This window comes from Syngnathus typhle, unplaced genomic scaffold (genome assembly GCF_033458585.1).
Source record: "Syngnathus typhle isolate RoL2023-S1 ecotype Sweden unplaced genomic scaffold, RoL_Styp_1.0 HiC_scaffold_490, whole genome shotgun sequence".
NCBI classification, from domain to species: Eukaryota; Metazoa; Chordata; class Actinopteri; order Syngnathiformes; family Syngnathidae; genus Syngnathus; species Syngnathus typhle.
This window is the reverse complement of record NW_026872390.1, coordinates 1-15309: the sequence shown is the minus strand read 5'-3', so window position 1 is coordinate 15309 and position 15309 is coordinate 1. Positions and strand designations below refer to the sequence as shown.

Below are 15309 nucleotides of genomic sequence, written 5' to 3'. Positions count from 1 at the left end.
AGCTGAATAGGACAAATTATAGTATCAGAATAAATCAGCCAACTCACGTAAGAATGCTGACGAGGTTGTTTGTTGGGTTAACTGTGGTGCCTACAGGCCACTTGTCTGGACTTCTGCTCCTGCCGCATAATAAAAGTGAAGTGCACGATGGAGACGGAGATTGTTGCTCTGACGACAAAAGAGACATATGGCTCTCTCCGGGAGTCCTCAGGTGCCAGGAAGTGCTAGCTGTGTCTCTACATGGAAGCATGTTTAGAAAAGAAAATGCGCCTTCTGACATCTTTTGTTGTCCAGGATTCAGAGAGAACGATGAAACAAAAATACCATTTTAAAAGCCTCCCACTTAACGTTTTAAATGGTGCAACCCTAGACTGTCAAAACAATATTGGAGAGCAGCTGACGGCAGCATCAAACATTTATGAGTGAGAAAGAACGGCCGTGAAGGACACTGTGGAGCAATGGAAACAGAAAAAGAATAGAAATGGAATCAATCTGCATGAGCTTCAAGCTATTAGTTTTCTGCAGCAGATATATATGGAAGTGTACGTGACCACCTATTCAAAAAAATCCTGGCTGAAAATCAACCTTCTAAACGAAATAACGTCTGCTGTTATTCTGCTGATTGCGTTGGATGAGTCAGAAAACATTATCTTGCATGGAAATGAGAGGTAGCAGTTTCCACGGAGACGAGACTTTGGTGCGTGCGTGTGTGTGTGTTTGGTAGCGTTGGTGGAGGAGGGTGCATTACAACTTGACCTTCCCTGCAGCTCCCGTCATGTCTACTCAGGAGTGCTTGCAGTTTCAGGGCAGGCAGGCAGAGGAGAGAGTTCGAGTTGCACGTGGCATGCTGACAAATAATTCCATTTTTAGGTCCACTTAGATGATTTTATTTGACAACCACCATCACAAACGTGCAACATTTTATTTGACCTATAACCTGTCTGTCGTGAGTTCATTGCAAATATTTCGGGCTTGCAAATGAGTCAAATGATCATTTGTCATGAACATCACACTAATTGATGATGTCACCACAGTGTGATGCTCTTTCATCAAGAACCTGTCCAAAGAGGAGGGAAGATTGAGGATGGATGGATGTGGGTAGACCAGAGAAGCACTTGTAAAGTTAGGACGATTAGTTGCGTTAGCGTCTCTGCTAATACTGCCGCATATCTGCCTGCCACTGATCCTCATTAGCCCATATGGTCCGAGAAAGGAAAGCGTCAAAGCACTGAGCAGATTAAAGCCGTATGGATTGACATTGGTGCTACTTTCCATGTATGGTCATATCAAAAAAATGAATCTTGTACCACAATGACCCTTGAATTCCTCAGGGCCCGTTCTCACTACTTTTCCCAAAATAGTCTGAGCACGCTTTCACGTCACATACGTGTCGGATTTCACCTCGTGTTTTGACCATAACCAGTTTCCCCGCAACCCGTGATTGACTTCCATTCTCAATTGCTTTAACATTTGCAATTATAGCAATCAAGTGATTTTGATTCCCATTGCCGAGTATGGCCTTGTTGAGCTTTATCTGCTCCGGTTTGTTCTAGCGGAAGGAGGTTAGCTCACTCCTTCCATCTGCTTGTCCTCTGCGGAGTCTCCAGCCTGCTCTGCTGCACAAGTGGAGTACTTACCAAGTGACTGGGATGACGGTAATTAAGAGATGCCGTGGACTCGCTCGGCGGACTGCTCCTAGCGTCTGTCCTCTTAAAGATGTCAAGCCTTGCATCCGGCCTGCCTGTTATTTACTATTACTAGCAGGTTGGACAAAACAGACATCGCCATTGGACTTGAGTATCATGTTGTTACATTGGGGTGTGGAATTTTTTTTTTTTAGCGTGACACAAGTTACTTATCATTACTCTGTTTGGGCAATATTTTCAATATCTGTGCATATAATTAGCATATGGCTGTGAAATGAACGGACTGAACCATTCCACTTGATTCATTTATGAGATATAAATGGAAATATTGTAAGGAAGAAAAAGTCCCTCTTTGTTAGCATTGTTATTCTTATTATTTTTAATAAGACAGAGGCTTTCATTCACCTGCTTTAAAGCCGCTGCTCACTAAATTATTAAGCAAATACTGTTTTTCTTTATTTTCATAAATAGTCAATGCCATTGTCACATTATGGGCTGTGTTTGGGAACCAGAGAAAGGAGACATTTCCCAGCATGAAATACAATTTGTTTTGCAGCTTAATATATATATTATAAAATGAGGCCTTCATACATGACCCCCCCCCCCCCCCCCCCCCCCTCTAAGGAAACTATGACGACAATGCAGCCCGTAACAAAAATAAGTTTGACACCCCTGAGCTAGGGCTTTATTGATTACAAACACACAATGTTAATAAAATGTAAATAGGGAGAGGTCAAGTCAACTGCATGATGAATGGAGGTGGAAGAAAAAGATTCTGACCAAGAGGACATCGCAACTGATCAGAAATCATCTGAATTTACGCCATATTTGAAACAATAATGTGTTTTGCATTCTCGTGGGTTTCAAAGTCTTCATCCATTTTCATTAGCAGTGAAGTAGAACAATCAAGCAGCTACTTTTTAAGTCGAATGAACCTCATGCCTGGCTGCCCATCCTTTTAGAATGCTGCCACTGAAAATAGGAACTAAAATGCTATTTTAACAGTTAAATGACACTGAATCATTTGAGAAAGCAGGTTCCCCCCCCCCCCCCCCCCAAAAAAAATGCCTCCCTATTTCAGCAGACTTCATGTAGCTGATAAAAATTCAGATTTCCTGATGACTGTTGGCAAAAAGAAGATTAAATATATGGAGAGGAGTTCACAGCTTCAGAGCTAATTTGCCCCAGGCCGTTGAGTTCACGGTATTGTCAAAATAGAATCCCAAATCATGCATACAGATTCTTATTTGAGGCAGCGTTTCTGTTCCCCCCCACTTTGCATTTCAAGTATGAGACTGGGGTTGATTATCTCATCAAAAGTAGGACAGGAGTCTTTTTGAAGTACATGTCAAAGAAGTGTTATTGAGTCTCCCCATATCTGTGATTGGCAGAAGCTTATTTCTTCAATTGGAACTTTTAGGGCTGATTTAAATAGGAATATTGAAAGCTGCGCCTTGGGTTTAGTATAGTTATTTATAGATATATATAAATATTTATTTAGTTGTTAGTTATTTCGTTTATTTTTTTTATTTTTTTTTCTAGTCCATGAAATATTTTTTTTTGTATTTTACATAACAGTAAATATGTTGTTTGCAGAAATACAACTTTTTCAAGTCATGTTACTTACCTTACTTACGCTTCCTGGTGAGAAAAAAAAAATCCAAAGAGAATACAGGACTCATTGTTCACATGGAAAATGTTATTACTGCATTGAACGTGGAAAGGAATTACCTTTGAAAGGCAAACTCCCAATATGTGAGCCACAAAGGGGCTGTAAGCTTTCTGATGGTTTTATTTAGCCGCGCTTCATCCATCTGCCGAGCAACCAGGACTGAGATCATAGCAACCCCAAAACGCCAATTTATGCCCAAGCAATCAAAGCGGCCCCATCGCATCACTGCCTGCTAATAGACTTTGCACACAGGTATCGTGCACGTGGTCTGTGAGAGCAATGATGGAAAAAAAAAAAAGCAATACTGCTGTGAGGATAAAATGAGAATCTCAACAGCTTTTTAGCCCGCAGTCCTCTCTTATCTGGCAAGGCCTCGACAACAGCTGGCCGCATCACTTCGTGTGACTGGAGGCTGCTGCCGTGATCTCCGTCAGATCTGCGGATTTGCAGATTAAAGATCCAACCGGCACCCTAATCCACTTCCTGTCATAATGTCTCTTTCGTCCCAGATGTGACTTTGTGACACGCCACGGAAGAGGAACCTTCTTCTTTTTAATCCTCCAGGGAATGGAAATGAAGTGGCACGGTATCATAGATCATGTTGTGTCTTGTCGGCCCGGCCCGGCCGGCCGGCCACGATAATGCCCGTTGTAACTTCTCACTGCTCCTAACCTGGATAGCCCTGGAAAAGATGATGAAACGATGAATCAATTTCAATTACCCCTCATATGATCAATCATATTCTCATTAATGTCCAAAGCACTGCCCGTAGCTGGACGGGCAAGATTACAAGTCAGGCTTCCAAATGGAACACTTTTATTGCTCTCGTGAAATATATTTTACAGTCTCGTAAGCCGATCAAGTCGCCTTCGATGTAATGTCGGAACAGCGCTCTGCTTTTATTGTTCTTTCAAAAACATACAAGGCATGGAGCCATAATAGGAAAACAATGATGTGAAATTTCGTAATACATCATTTTGTTCCAGCAATTAGAAGCACACCTCGTTAAAAGTTCTCATGAATGAATTCTCCGTAGGTGCAATGACATTGTTGGTTCAAAGTACTTCCCTATCTGCTCCGATCATTTGCCAAAGTTGTCCTTTCACTTTGGTCAGGTACCATATAGCTAGCTAGCTGCCTTAATGGCAGCTGTGAGACCCAACATAAAGTTGCAGGCAGTTAACTCTTAATAATGAGATCAAACTTTCCATATGGACCCACAGGAACTATTGAAGAACTTAATATGTGTTTCTTACTCTTGCCAAGATTTAATTCAGTCCATTAGTAAAACAGACATTAAATAGGGCATCTTTTAATGAAGAGAAACACCTGGGAAGTTTCTCATTTAACACCTATAGGATGTGAAAGTATTTTGAGAATTGTTTTCTTTTAGGGATTGCATTTAATTATAAATTCGGAATGGTTCATTTTCAGAAATGGACAGATAAACTTGTCTATATCGAGACAAACAAAGCCAAGGAAAATGAAGGTCTTCTAATTTTTCTCTTACCTTGGGCAACCCTGCACTTATGATCAAGTTTTTATTTTTTTTTCTGTGCAGCACTCGACTGCACTGAAGGCTTTGACACTCACAGTTGCGTCTCAATAATGCATGGTTAACGATTCACGCGCGAAACACAACATTGAGTCCAAACTAAAAGAACAGAAGACTTGGTTGAAATCCGGGACAACTAATAATCAAGACTTTGATCAGTGCGGTTGAATAAGGCTCAAATTAGACCTAATGATTGCACGAAACAAAGACTTCGTGGGGGCAAGCGCTATAGAAAAAAAAAATGGCTATAATTACAGTTCTTATTTAAATTCTTCCAAACTTCATTTCAGTGCTTGACGCCGTGACAGCCAAATTAGAAATGAATATCATAACACGGACCAGTGAGGAATGAGCTGAGAAGACTTACTTGCTGCCTGCAGATGTCAATTGCCTCATGCAAACTTTCTTCTGAGAGAAAAGAAAGAAATATGATTCCCCTAAAAAAAAAGAAAAAAATAATTCAGGTTAATTTACAGAGCGTCATTTTGTTGAATTTTAAAACAATATGGGAAAAGTATATCTTTTAAAACCGTGTCCAGCCTTTTGGATCTACTCAATGATTCGGATGACTCCAAATTCTATTGAGAAAAATACTTTTTGTTTTGGTGGATAGTTGCATCAGGCCTATTTAACTCAATTGAGGCACGTGCCGCTTTATCATGGAAGCCCGGCCCGCATAGCCACCCCCACACACAAACACACACGTGTGTGAGCGGTCGACTATCTCTCTCTCTCTCTCTCTCTCTCCCATGGACTTTGTTCTGAAAGCAGGTTTGTCCAAGCTGTTTGTTCTGGCATGACTCCAAATTTTGGGCCATCATACTGTGACAGAATGCTGAGAGGTCGAGAACATGTTATTGAAGCACTATTCAACTGCGGGGTCATTATGGGTGACAGCGAGTAAAAATAAGATACATATCTTATATAGTGTTTCCAGAATAAAGTCAAAAGTAGCAGTGATGGTTGGCTCCCATTTTGATCAGGCCCAATTTGTGATGAATGGCTTTTCACATGGCCATGGAATGGCCCAGCACTTCCCTGTGACATTCTTCCCAATAGTTGGCTCTTTTCCAGCTCTGGTCTCAGCCAAGGCATGTGCTCGTCTTCCTGAAGGCAGCAGTGGGAGGCTTTCATTTTTTAATTTCGACCACCGGGATAAGGACAATGAAATCGCATTCAAATAAAAGTTATGAAAACATGACTTTTATAATGATTTACAAATAATTGGGTCTTTGGACTGTCTACCCACGTTAAACAATCCGATCCCCAAAAAATGTAAATAACTAGTTCAACCAAGGTTAATTCAATGGATGTGTTTACTGGACATGACACATTACAGCAGAGTTAAGCTGTCCGTGCAGAAATAGATCTTGTGATATTTCCCTAACACAGCACAGCTTTATGCCTGCATTGTGCTGAGAACTGAACTAGCCTTGTGTGTTCCATTCATACACGGTGACGTAACCAAAACACTCATGACGTTGGTGGGTGGGAGGGAGATATGAGGGCAGCTGACCCCGCTCGGGTAAAGATCAGAAGGTGGCTTATATAACATGGAGTCCGTTTAAAGCGTAAAACTGTCAACTGTGCAAAAAATTTTAATATTCCACTGTATTTCCATCCATGTATTTTCTGTGAGAGCATCTGGCAATTGAGCACGAAAGAAATATCTCAAATGGACCTAAAAGAACAATTGATGCAAATGACCTGAATGTGACCGGTGTCCATTGACGAGTCATCTGAACTGCACTCAGTGGAAATTTCAAACCAAACAGCAATGTCACAATTAGACTCCTCCCCCTGGAGATGACCAATATCGAGCTGCTGATAGTCGCATTCATGCAGGCGGGCCGGGAAAACGCTTTTTTTTTAATATACACGGCGGCTCTTTTTCCCCCTGTTCTCGTGCATTTTTTTTTGTCGATCCTATCACCTTTGGGCATTTCTATCAAAGGACATTCATCAGCGAAATATGGCTCGACCCTCTCTTGTTACGCCAACAGCAGCACTGTGTCAGCTCCATCATCCAGAAAGCACTGGCTAAGCTAATGGAACTGCTGCTCATGGCTGATGCTGATGGATTTCTATTCATCTCTTTTCCCGAGTAATTCGCCATGTTGGTTTGATTTCGAACGTTAAAAGAAAAAAGTACAAATACAGAAAATGATAACTCCATAGTGCGGCCCGTCACATCATTCCACGTGGCCCGCAAAGACGAATTTTGCATCGACTTCATGTGTCAATCATCAAATTGCAAATGCTCGCAAGAGTCACCAGTCTAATCTATATGATGCAGTCTGTGCAGCCAATTAGCAGCCAGCATTAGCGGCCGCTCTCTGTGCACATGACTGACCATGACTTCTGGCTCATTAATTAATACTTGTCAACCTTCTTCACGGCTACCTTAGAAATCACCGAAAAACAGAGGCGTGCTCCCTCGCTGGCTCGCTCAGTCCTGCCTGACATTTGTCAGAGAATAGCACTCAAGTGCTACTTTAACTGTGTGTGTGTATGTGGAGGGAGGGGTGTAAAAATAGTTGCCATCATTTCATGACAAACAGCAGAATGGAAGGCTTTCCACAAGAAGGTTCTGGGAGCTTCTGACCACTTTGATATGCAAATGTTGCCGATGCATGCTCTCATTCAAGGATCAATTTGCTCTTTTTCCCTCAATTGTCATTGATTTGAAAGAATTTATTCATATGTGTCAGTCATGGAATTCCACGTGTGTGTGACCTCCGCTAAGTTGTGTTTGTTTTGGACAGCAGCAGCTGAGCATAACATGGTTTGGTTGCATCTCACGCCTGCTGTTATGAAGCTTAATGCGTCTTACTTGGGATTCATGACACGGCAAACGGCGAGCCGCGCATAATCCTCCGACATGAAATCAAAGAGCCCCAATGGTATTTCAATGAGAAGAGCATAGTTGATCCCCGATTGCGCAACCTTCTCTTCTCCTTGAGATGGCTGGATAGGAATCTGACTGGAGGTGAGAACGCAGGAAGCCATCTCAAATATCAAATGACTGGGCTTGCATGCCGACTCATTCTGCAAGGGCGCTTCCATTTTTCTCAACTTTGAAATGACAATGCTGCTAATAAATCACTGTCTGCAAACATCATCGTAGAGGAGACTTGAAGAGGAGAAGAAAGCAGATGGTTGTGCACGTGTGCATGAAGCTGTAAATTCCAGTGAGCAGTGTCATCTTGGATGGCTATCACCAAGGAACTGCTATGAATACTTATTGACCACCAGAGCATAAAAAGACATCTTCACTGAGGATCACGTTTCTTCAACATATGCATCCGAGTGTCATGATTTGTGTTTTCCGCTGTATCACTGTTTATTCCTTGTCTCGTTAGGTGTCCGTCCACCTGTTGTTAACCTGGTTGCGTCCACCAATCAGCTCAGTGGTGTCTTGCCTAGGTGTTGCTCATCTCATCAGGTTGCTTGTGTTTCATTCCCAGCTTTCTTTTTGTCTTTGTTAGTTAGTTAATTGTTTTTTTTGGTGTCAATTTGGTGTCCTTAGAATCCTCAGCCACGCAAAACCATGACCATCAATTTGGAGATGTGTTGAAAAGAATTTCGAAGCCATGGGAAACAATGAAGAGCATTCTCGTCGAATGAAGCAACATTTCTGGTAAGTAGCCTAATGGCCCATCTTCTTTATATTTATGGGTTAGGGTGAAGTCCACACTCCCAAATGTATGTGAGAACATGTCTGACAAACTCTTGGCCATCTTTGCAAAAGAGTTGCTTGCTGCAAACACAGCACACAAGCAGTTGATTGAAAAAGTCACTCATTTCTACCCACTGCCATTAAAAAAAAAAAAAAAAAAGCATGGGTGAAACCACATGTTCTACAAATGTATCCAGAAAAAAAAAAAAGTCCGACTATCCTGTATCTGCTTGGTGTTTCTGAAAAAAAAAAAAAATGAAAAAGCAATAAGTGGCACTCAATAAGTAAGGAAAGATTGAAGCCATATTTTGTAGGCACGCTATAATAAATCTAAAACTACTTGACAAACAACCAAGAGAAATGAATTCAGCGTGTGACACTTTTTATTATTGAGTTTTGCCTCCATCGGCTCAGCCACACGAAATGAACATCGCCGTCAAATAACATCGTATCTCCATGGATGTTTCCATTCCTGCTTGCAAACAAGCAGATCCGTACTGTCCTAATTCCATTTATTAATTTTTTTACCTTTTTGATTTACAAAACCACCAACTATACGCATAATATTTGCATCCTATTAAATCCAAGAGGAGGAGGAAAGGAAAAATGCCTATGTGGACTTACTTGACTTAAAAAAAATTTTGCATGATATCTCTCCCTTCATTAGCTGTGTCCCTTCCTCTCGACAACAGAAGGAAATGTTCACCTTGCTCACTCGCCATTCTCTAGTGGGGAATAACAAATAAGTCATTGTTAGGCATGCTGTGGGACTATTATTCTACCTGCCTCTAGCCAAGACTAACTGCCAACTCAAATGGAAAAACATATTTTGAAAGCTACTTTTAAAACAAGAAAAGGAAACTTTGTGGGGAGCAAGGTAGAGCCATAGCATGTTTGTCTCAGTTTGGAGTTGCTCTACCTGGTTTCTTTTTGACATGTCCTAAAGTATGAAAAGGAAAAATATCTTTCTCTGGTGGCCTCGATGTGTCTCCGACGATGTGCGGTGATGTTATCCATCACATTCGTAGTTTTGTGGTTGGTGGGGGACCCGTAATTCATCCCCTGCCGGGACTCAATCTGGGGAAAAAAACAACGTCATGATGATCGTAGAATTTTATAGCCTCTGCAATCATGACCTGACTGCATAGGCTAAAAATCAACTGCTTCCTCCATAAGTGAAAAAAAGTAGGAAACTGTCTAATTCATGCATTTTAGTTGATCAATAGAAACTTTGGCAATGAGGACACGATATTGATTTCTAAGCTTCTCCATTCCACATCCTCGCCTGTCTCGTCCCCCTGGCAGCGCTACCATGCCCCCCCGGCCTGCCAGATTCATATGGCATTGTATTTATTGTGCAAACACAGGAGTGCGGGAGCCCATGTTAGGTAAGAACAGACTGTGGCGTCAAGCTGACACGGGAGAACTTAAGCCCTAGCTGCACTGTTCAGCTGCTGTGAAAAGGTAGCCAGCACGCATAACGCTGCCATCAATCACTGGACAACCATTCATTTTTCACAATCTACACATCATATTGTGAAAATCTTAATCATAGAGAGTGGTCATTTTTTCACATGCGGCAAGTGCAATCTGTTTTATTTAATGTTGTGCAGGTCGTCAGTTTAGATCAGTGGCTACTGTTGCTTCTTGGAACATCTAAATGTCATTTCTGAGTAGGAAGAAAACACTTGAGACAGGTGTGTGTGTGTGTGTAGAGTGTGTGTCATTTCTGGGTAGCAACAAAACACTTGAGACAGGTGTGCGTGCGTGTGTTTATGCAAACGTGCGTCTCCCACAAGGCTGTCATTGAAAATTTGCCTTGCTTTCAAAGTGTCCAGTTTGATCTGCAACGATCACTATTCTTTTTATTATTCATAATAAAATCTCCCATGGTGTGACCGCGATAACCTTCATTTTCAAGGACTTTGTGTCGCATTAAAACCGTAGTTATTGCAGTGATCAACTTTACCATTTAATCACCTTGCTACGTCATAAAATCCCTTTTTTTTTTTTATTAATATCATGTTTTGACTCGAAGCAAAAATAGTTCGCAGCGCATCAAACGGCAAACCAATGCAACGTGTTGATTGAGCAAGACATTATCCAATCAGAAGCCAGATTTTGATGGTGACGTAGTTTTCTTAACCAATGGAATCGCTCTGCCGGGTGTCAACCACCGTGAGCCGCATCGCCACCTCCTCCTTGTCGGTGGCGGAGGGATACTATATAAACAAGTCGCCATCACTCTTTAAAGGGCAGAGTTGTGCAAACTCCCAGGCTTCTTGCGGGGAGTCATTTCTGCAGGATTTGTGGCTCGACATCAAGCTATCGAAGGAAAGAAACGTGCCTGGACTCTAGACACGTCGACATAACTGCACTTTTAAAGTCCCCAATCCTCCAAGCGGAAGCCTGCTCTTGCAAGAAGGACCTCCTGTCATCTTCCATGTAAGTACATCTTAAGTCAAAGGCAGCCGTGTCATAATCGTCTAATTAACAATAAGAACTTCAGTGTGTATTTCCTTTGAGTTCTTAATAAATGACACCAGACTGTTAAATGTTGGTCACGCAGCATTCGTCGAATATTCTGGCTCCGACCACCAAGCTACATACATGACTTCGTTTGACTTTTTTTTTTTGGCTCCTTTAATCAATGACTCTGTAAATGATCAACTTCGACTCGCTACTCATACCGCATCGTCTCACAAATAGATTATTACAAATAGATCCAAATAGATAAATGAATCCCACACACACGCACAAAGTGTGCTAAACGGGCGTTCACACCCCTCACGGCAAGTTGCTAATGCTTGTGATGCTAATTTCGACATTGTCATGCAAGACAAAAACCGATTTCTAAAAGTCTCCTTTAAAATGCACGTCGAGCCACTGTTGATTATGTAATGACAGCATTTGCCCTTGTGTCTTGTTGGAAGCCAGAGCCGTAGCGAGGAGGGAGGGAAGGGGGGGGGAGGATCCACCCCACCCCACCCCACCCCACCCCAAGCAAGATCCTTCTATCGCTCGGCGTTTTGTCCGAACACGTTTCCGACATCCGCGTGACGATTGCACACTTTCCGTTTGCCCGCAGAGGTCACAAACGCTTGCCTTTATTCTGTCACGCCAGGAACACCGTGTTGACACAGTTAGTGACTCGACGGCTTATTTCTAGAGGGGCCGATATCGGTCCAGTTGAGAGATAGATCCAGTATTTGCAAACTCACTGTTGCTATTCAAGACGAGCCAGCTCCTGCTCCCTCCTCCATCATAGGCCGTTTTGTACCAGTTGAAAGAATGCAGAGGTACTAAAAGTGACTTGTCTTGTGTTTCAGGAACCAGAACCTCGCCACGCTTCAGGAAAGAGATTCATCGGATCCACAAGAAGTCAATCTCTACCTTTCCATCACTGCTGCCTTGAAGAATTTTTTTCTTTTCTTGTTTTTGCCGTGCCGCGGGGTTCCACAAACAACCGAGACTCAAAGCTCATTACCAGCGAAGCAGCTATGCAGCTTGAAATTCAAGTAGCGCTCAACTTTATTATTTCCTATCTCTACAACAAACTCCCCCGACGACGTGTGAATATCTTTGGCGAGGAGCTGGAGAGCTTGCTGAGGAAAAAATATGAAGGCCATTGGTATCCGGATAAGCCGTACAAAGGCTCGGGGTTCCGCTGCATCCATGTAGGGGAGAAGGTGGACCCGGTTGTGGAGCAGGCCGCTAAAGAGAGCGGGCTGGCCATAGAAGATGTCCGCAATAACCTCCCTCAGGACCTTAGCGTGTGGATTGACCCCTTTGAGGTTTCCTACCAGATCGGTGAGAAGGGAGCGGTCAAGGTGCTGTACGTGGACGATAGCAGCGAGAACGGTTCCGAGCTCGACAAGGAGATCAAGAACAGCTTTAACCCCGAGGCCCAAGTCTTTATGCCGATCACCGAGCCCGTCGGGGCCTTGTCGGAGTCCAGCTCTCCCTCCCCTCCTTTCGGCCAATCGGCCGCCGTCAGCCCCTCCTTCATGCCGCGGTCGGCCCAGCCGCTGACCTTCACCACCGCCACCTTCGCCGCAACCAAGTTCGGCTCCACCAAGATGAAAAGCAGCGGGCGCGGCAACAATAGCGCCAACGGCGGCGGTAGCAGCAAGGCGGCGGCGGCGGCGCCGCCGCGGTCGTCGCCCATTGGCAACCTGGGTCTGAATGTCAACACCTTGCTGAAGCAGAAAGCCATCTCCACCTCCATGCACTCGCTGTACGGGCTGGGCCCGAGTCAGCAGCAGCAGCAGCAGCAGCAGCAGAAGCAGCCCTCGGCTCTATCCCCCAACGCCAAGGAGTTTGTGTTCCCCAACCTCCAGAGTCAGGCCAGCCCCGGAGGACCAGCATTTGCCGCCGAGGCCTCCCTGGGGCTGCCGTACAACAATGCCTTGGACGTGTTTGCAGCCTACGGAAGTCTCAACGACAAGTCCTTGGTGGATGGCCTCAACTTCAGTCTGAGCGCCATGCAGTATTCTAACCAGCAATTCCAGCCCGTCATGGCTAACTAAAAGACGGTTATTTATAAACCAAGTTGGCTCGGAAGACAGAGGGAAAAACAAAAGGCACATTTTGGAAAGTGGCGTGCTAGCGACTCGGAGAAGCTTGTCCAAACACATTCAAGCTTGGTTACTTCAATTCACCATGCGTTATTGCTTTTCTTTTTCCCTTTTTGCCAACCGAGCACAATAGTCTTTTATTTTTTACCATGTTGATGAAAATAGTCCCCCCCAAAGAAAAAAAAAAAAAAAACCCACAAGCTTCGAGTTTTGGCCTCTTACAGTATTTTGCAGTTGGTAAGACAAGGCTGGTTTTTATGAATTGGCACTACTAAGTGGGGTTACTTGGTCTTTTTCTAATTGTATAATTTAATTTAGTACAAAGTTTGTAAGATATCAGAGTATATATTGTTTCTATGACATGGTGTTGCATTTATATCTTTTTACTACTCCAGTGATCTGTGATGGCTGCAGCAGCTTTTCCTTCTTTTTCTTTTTTTAAAGACTTGTTAAAGAAATCCATCTTTAAAAAAAAAAAAAATCCACCAGATATTCTGAAGATTGTGTATTCCTTTAGTGGTGGAACTCAAGTGTAGGAATATTTGCTATTTCTGAAAAATGAATTGTATTTTCTTTTAAGAGGTTGAAGATTTTGCTATACTATGGAAAACAAATGTAATCGTATGGATATTAATTTTGTACCTACATTGTGCAATACTTGATGAAAAAAAATACGGTATAACAAAGTATTTTGAGTCAGTGTCTTACATGTCAAGAGGGACTGAAATAGTTTATATTGTTAAGTTTGTATTAAATGCTTCAAAAGTATATGCTTGTCTTTATTATTTTTCATATTTGCACCCTGGTCTTTTTAATAAAAGAAAGTACAATTGGAAGATTTTGTCAACTCCATTCACTTTGCCTGCCTAAATATTTGGACTATTTTAGCACATGTAGCTGGTTAGCAAGCTAATAATAGAGGCATGAGTAGCACGGGAGATTTATGCTCATGTGCTGTAAATATCGGCTATGGCAATAATTACACCGGCACACCTTGTGGTTTTAATTTTTTTCCCCTTGCGGTCCTAACGAGAAACAATATGCAAAGCAGACTTTCAGTACAATGCACACAAGCATGAACATCTCAGGCCCACAGATGGTGCTGGGAAACTCCCAAGGTTGGCCATGCTGTGACTCCATCTTGTCTAGTGTGTGTACTCTACTTATTCTGTATTTTTTTCAAATGCTTCATGGAAGCATGTTTGGTTTGGAGTGAACAAGCACTACTTTCAAAACAAATCACTTAGGACATCTATTAACTAACCTTTTCAAACCATTAAAAGACTTTTGTGTTTATTGGCAATTAACTAGTCCAAGATGAGGTCCAATTTTTAGGTCAGCTTTCCTTCAATTGTTAACATGCAAAATATTGAGTTTCACTAATAATTCCACATGCATACAATTTTATCCTTTAAGTGACATGTTTATTTTTTTTCTCCACGTGGCAAACCTACAACATGAAGTGAGCACAACGATAAAAACAAACAATGATCATGTCATGGATGGCGAAAATCATTTTATAAATAGACAGATTTTCATAGAAGCAGATCCTAATGACTTTTTCTACTTTTCATAATCTATCTCCTTATTCAATGGCGTAGATGATGTGAGAAAGGGATAGTTGTCATCTTGAATTCATGAAAAAGAACGAGGTTAACACCTGCATGTGATTTGGGATTTTGGCACGTGAGCCAAAGACCATAGTGCCACGTGAGTGAGTGGAGTGGAGTGGAAGGAAGCATGACTGGGAGCTGCACACTTGATTAAAAAGACAGAACCATGAGCCAAGATAAAGAGGATCCACACTAGCCTGTGCTATCTAATGCTAAAGCCCAATAGTGAGACTCAAATGAATACAGGCTGCTCCGTGTTGGGCCAGGATAGAACTTGAGTCGTTTGCAGCTTTCAACTGCTGCCAAGTCATTTTAGTGAGGATCATCCATTCTGTCCTATTCTTATTCCGCGGCTGACAATCGTTCAGGCTAAAAGCACCGCATCAATCCACCGGGGAGTCATAATCCATATTTCATTGCTCTCACCAGCCTAAAAAGAAAGCTTTGTTGCTATGACTTACTTTCACGACTATCTCTTATGCCTAATTCACACTGACTGCGGAACGCATGTGTTGTGGTGGTGGAAGAAGTACGGACTGCGGAAATCTGGAACGGTGAGACCACAAC

The 15309-nt window shown here is 42.6% G+C and overlaps 1 protein-coding gene across 1 annotated transcript; it reads left to right on the top strand.

Annotated features, from left to right (window-relative positions):
- Positions 1 to 10763: 10763 nt before the first annotated feature.
- Positions 10764 to 13965, top strand: LOC133149805 (protein Tob1-like). The gene is made up of 2 exons (XM_061271957.1): positions 10764 to 10997; positions 11882 to 13965. Exon 2 carries the CDS (start codon positions 12053 to 12055, stop codon positions 13079 to 13081), a length of 1029 nt encoding a protein of 342 aa, XP_061127941.1. The 5' UTR covers positions 10764 to 10997; positions 11882 to 12052; the 3' UTR covers positions 13082 to 13965.
- The last annotated feature ends 1344 nt before the right edge of the window (positions 13966 to 15309 follow it).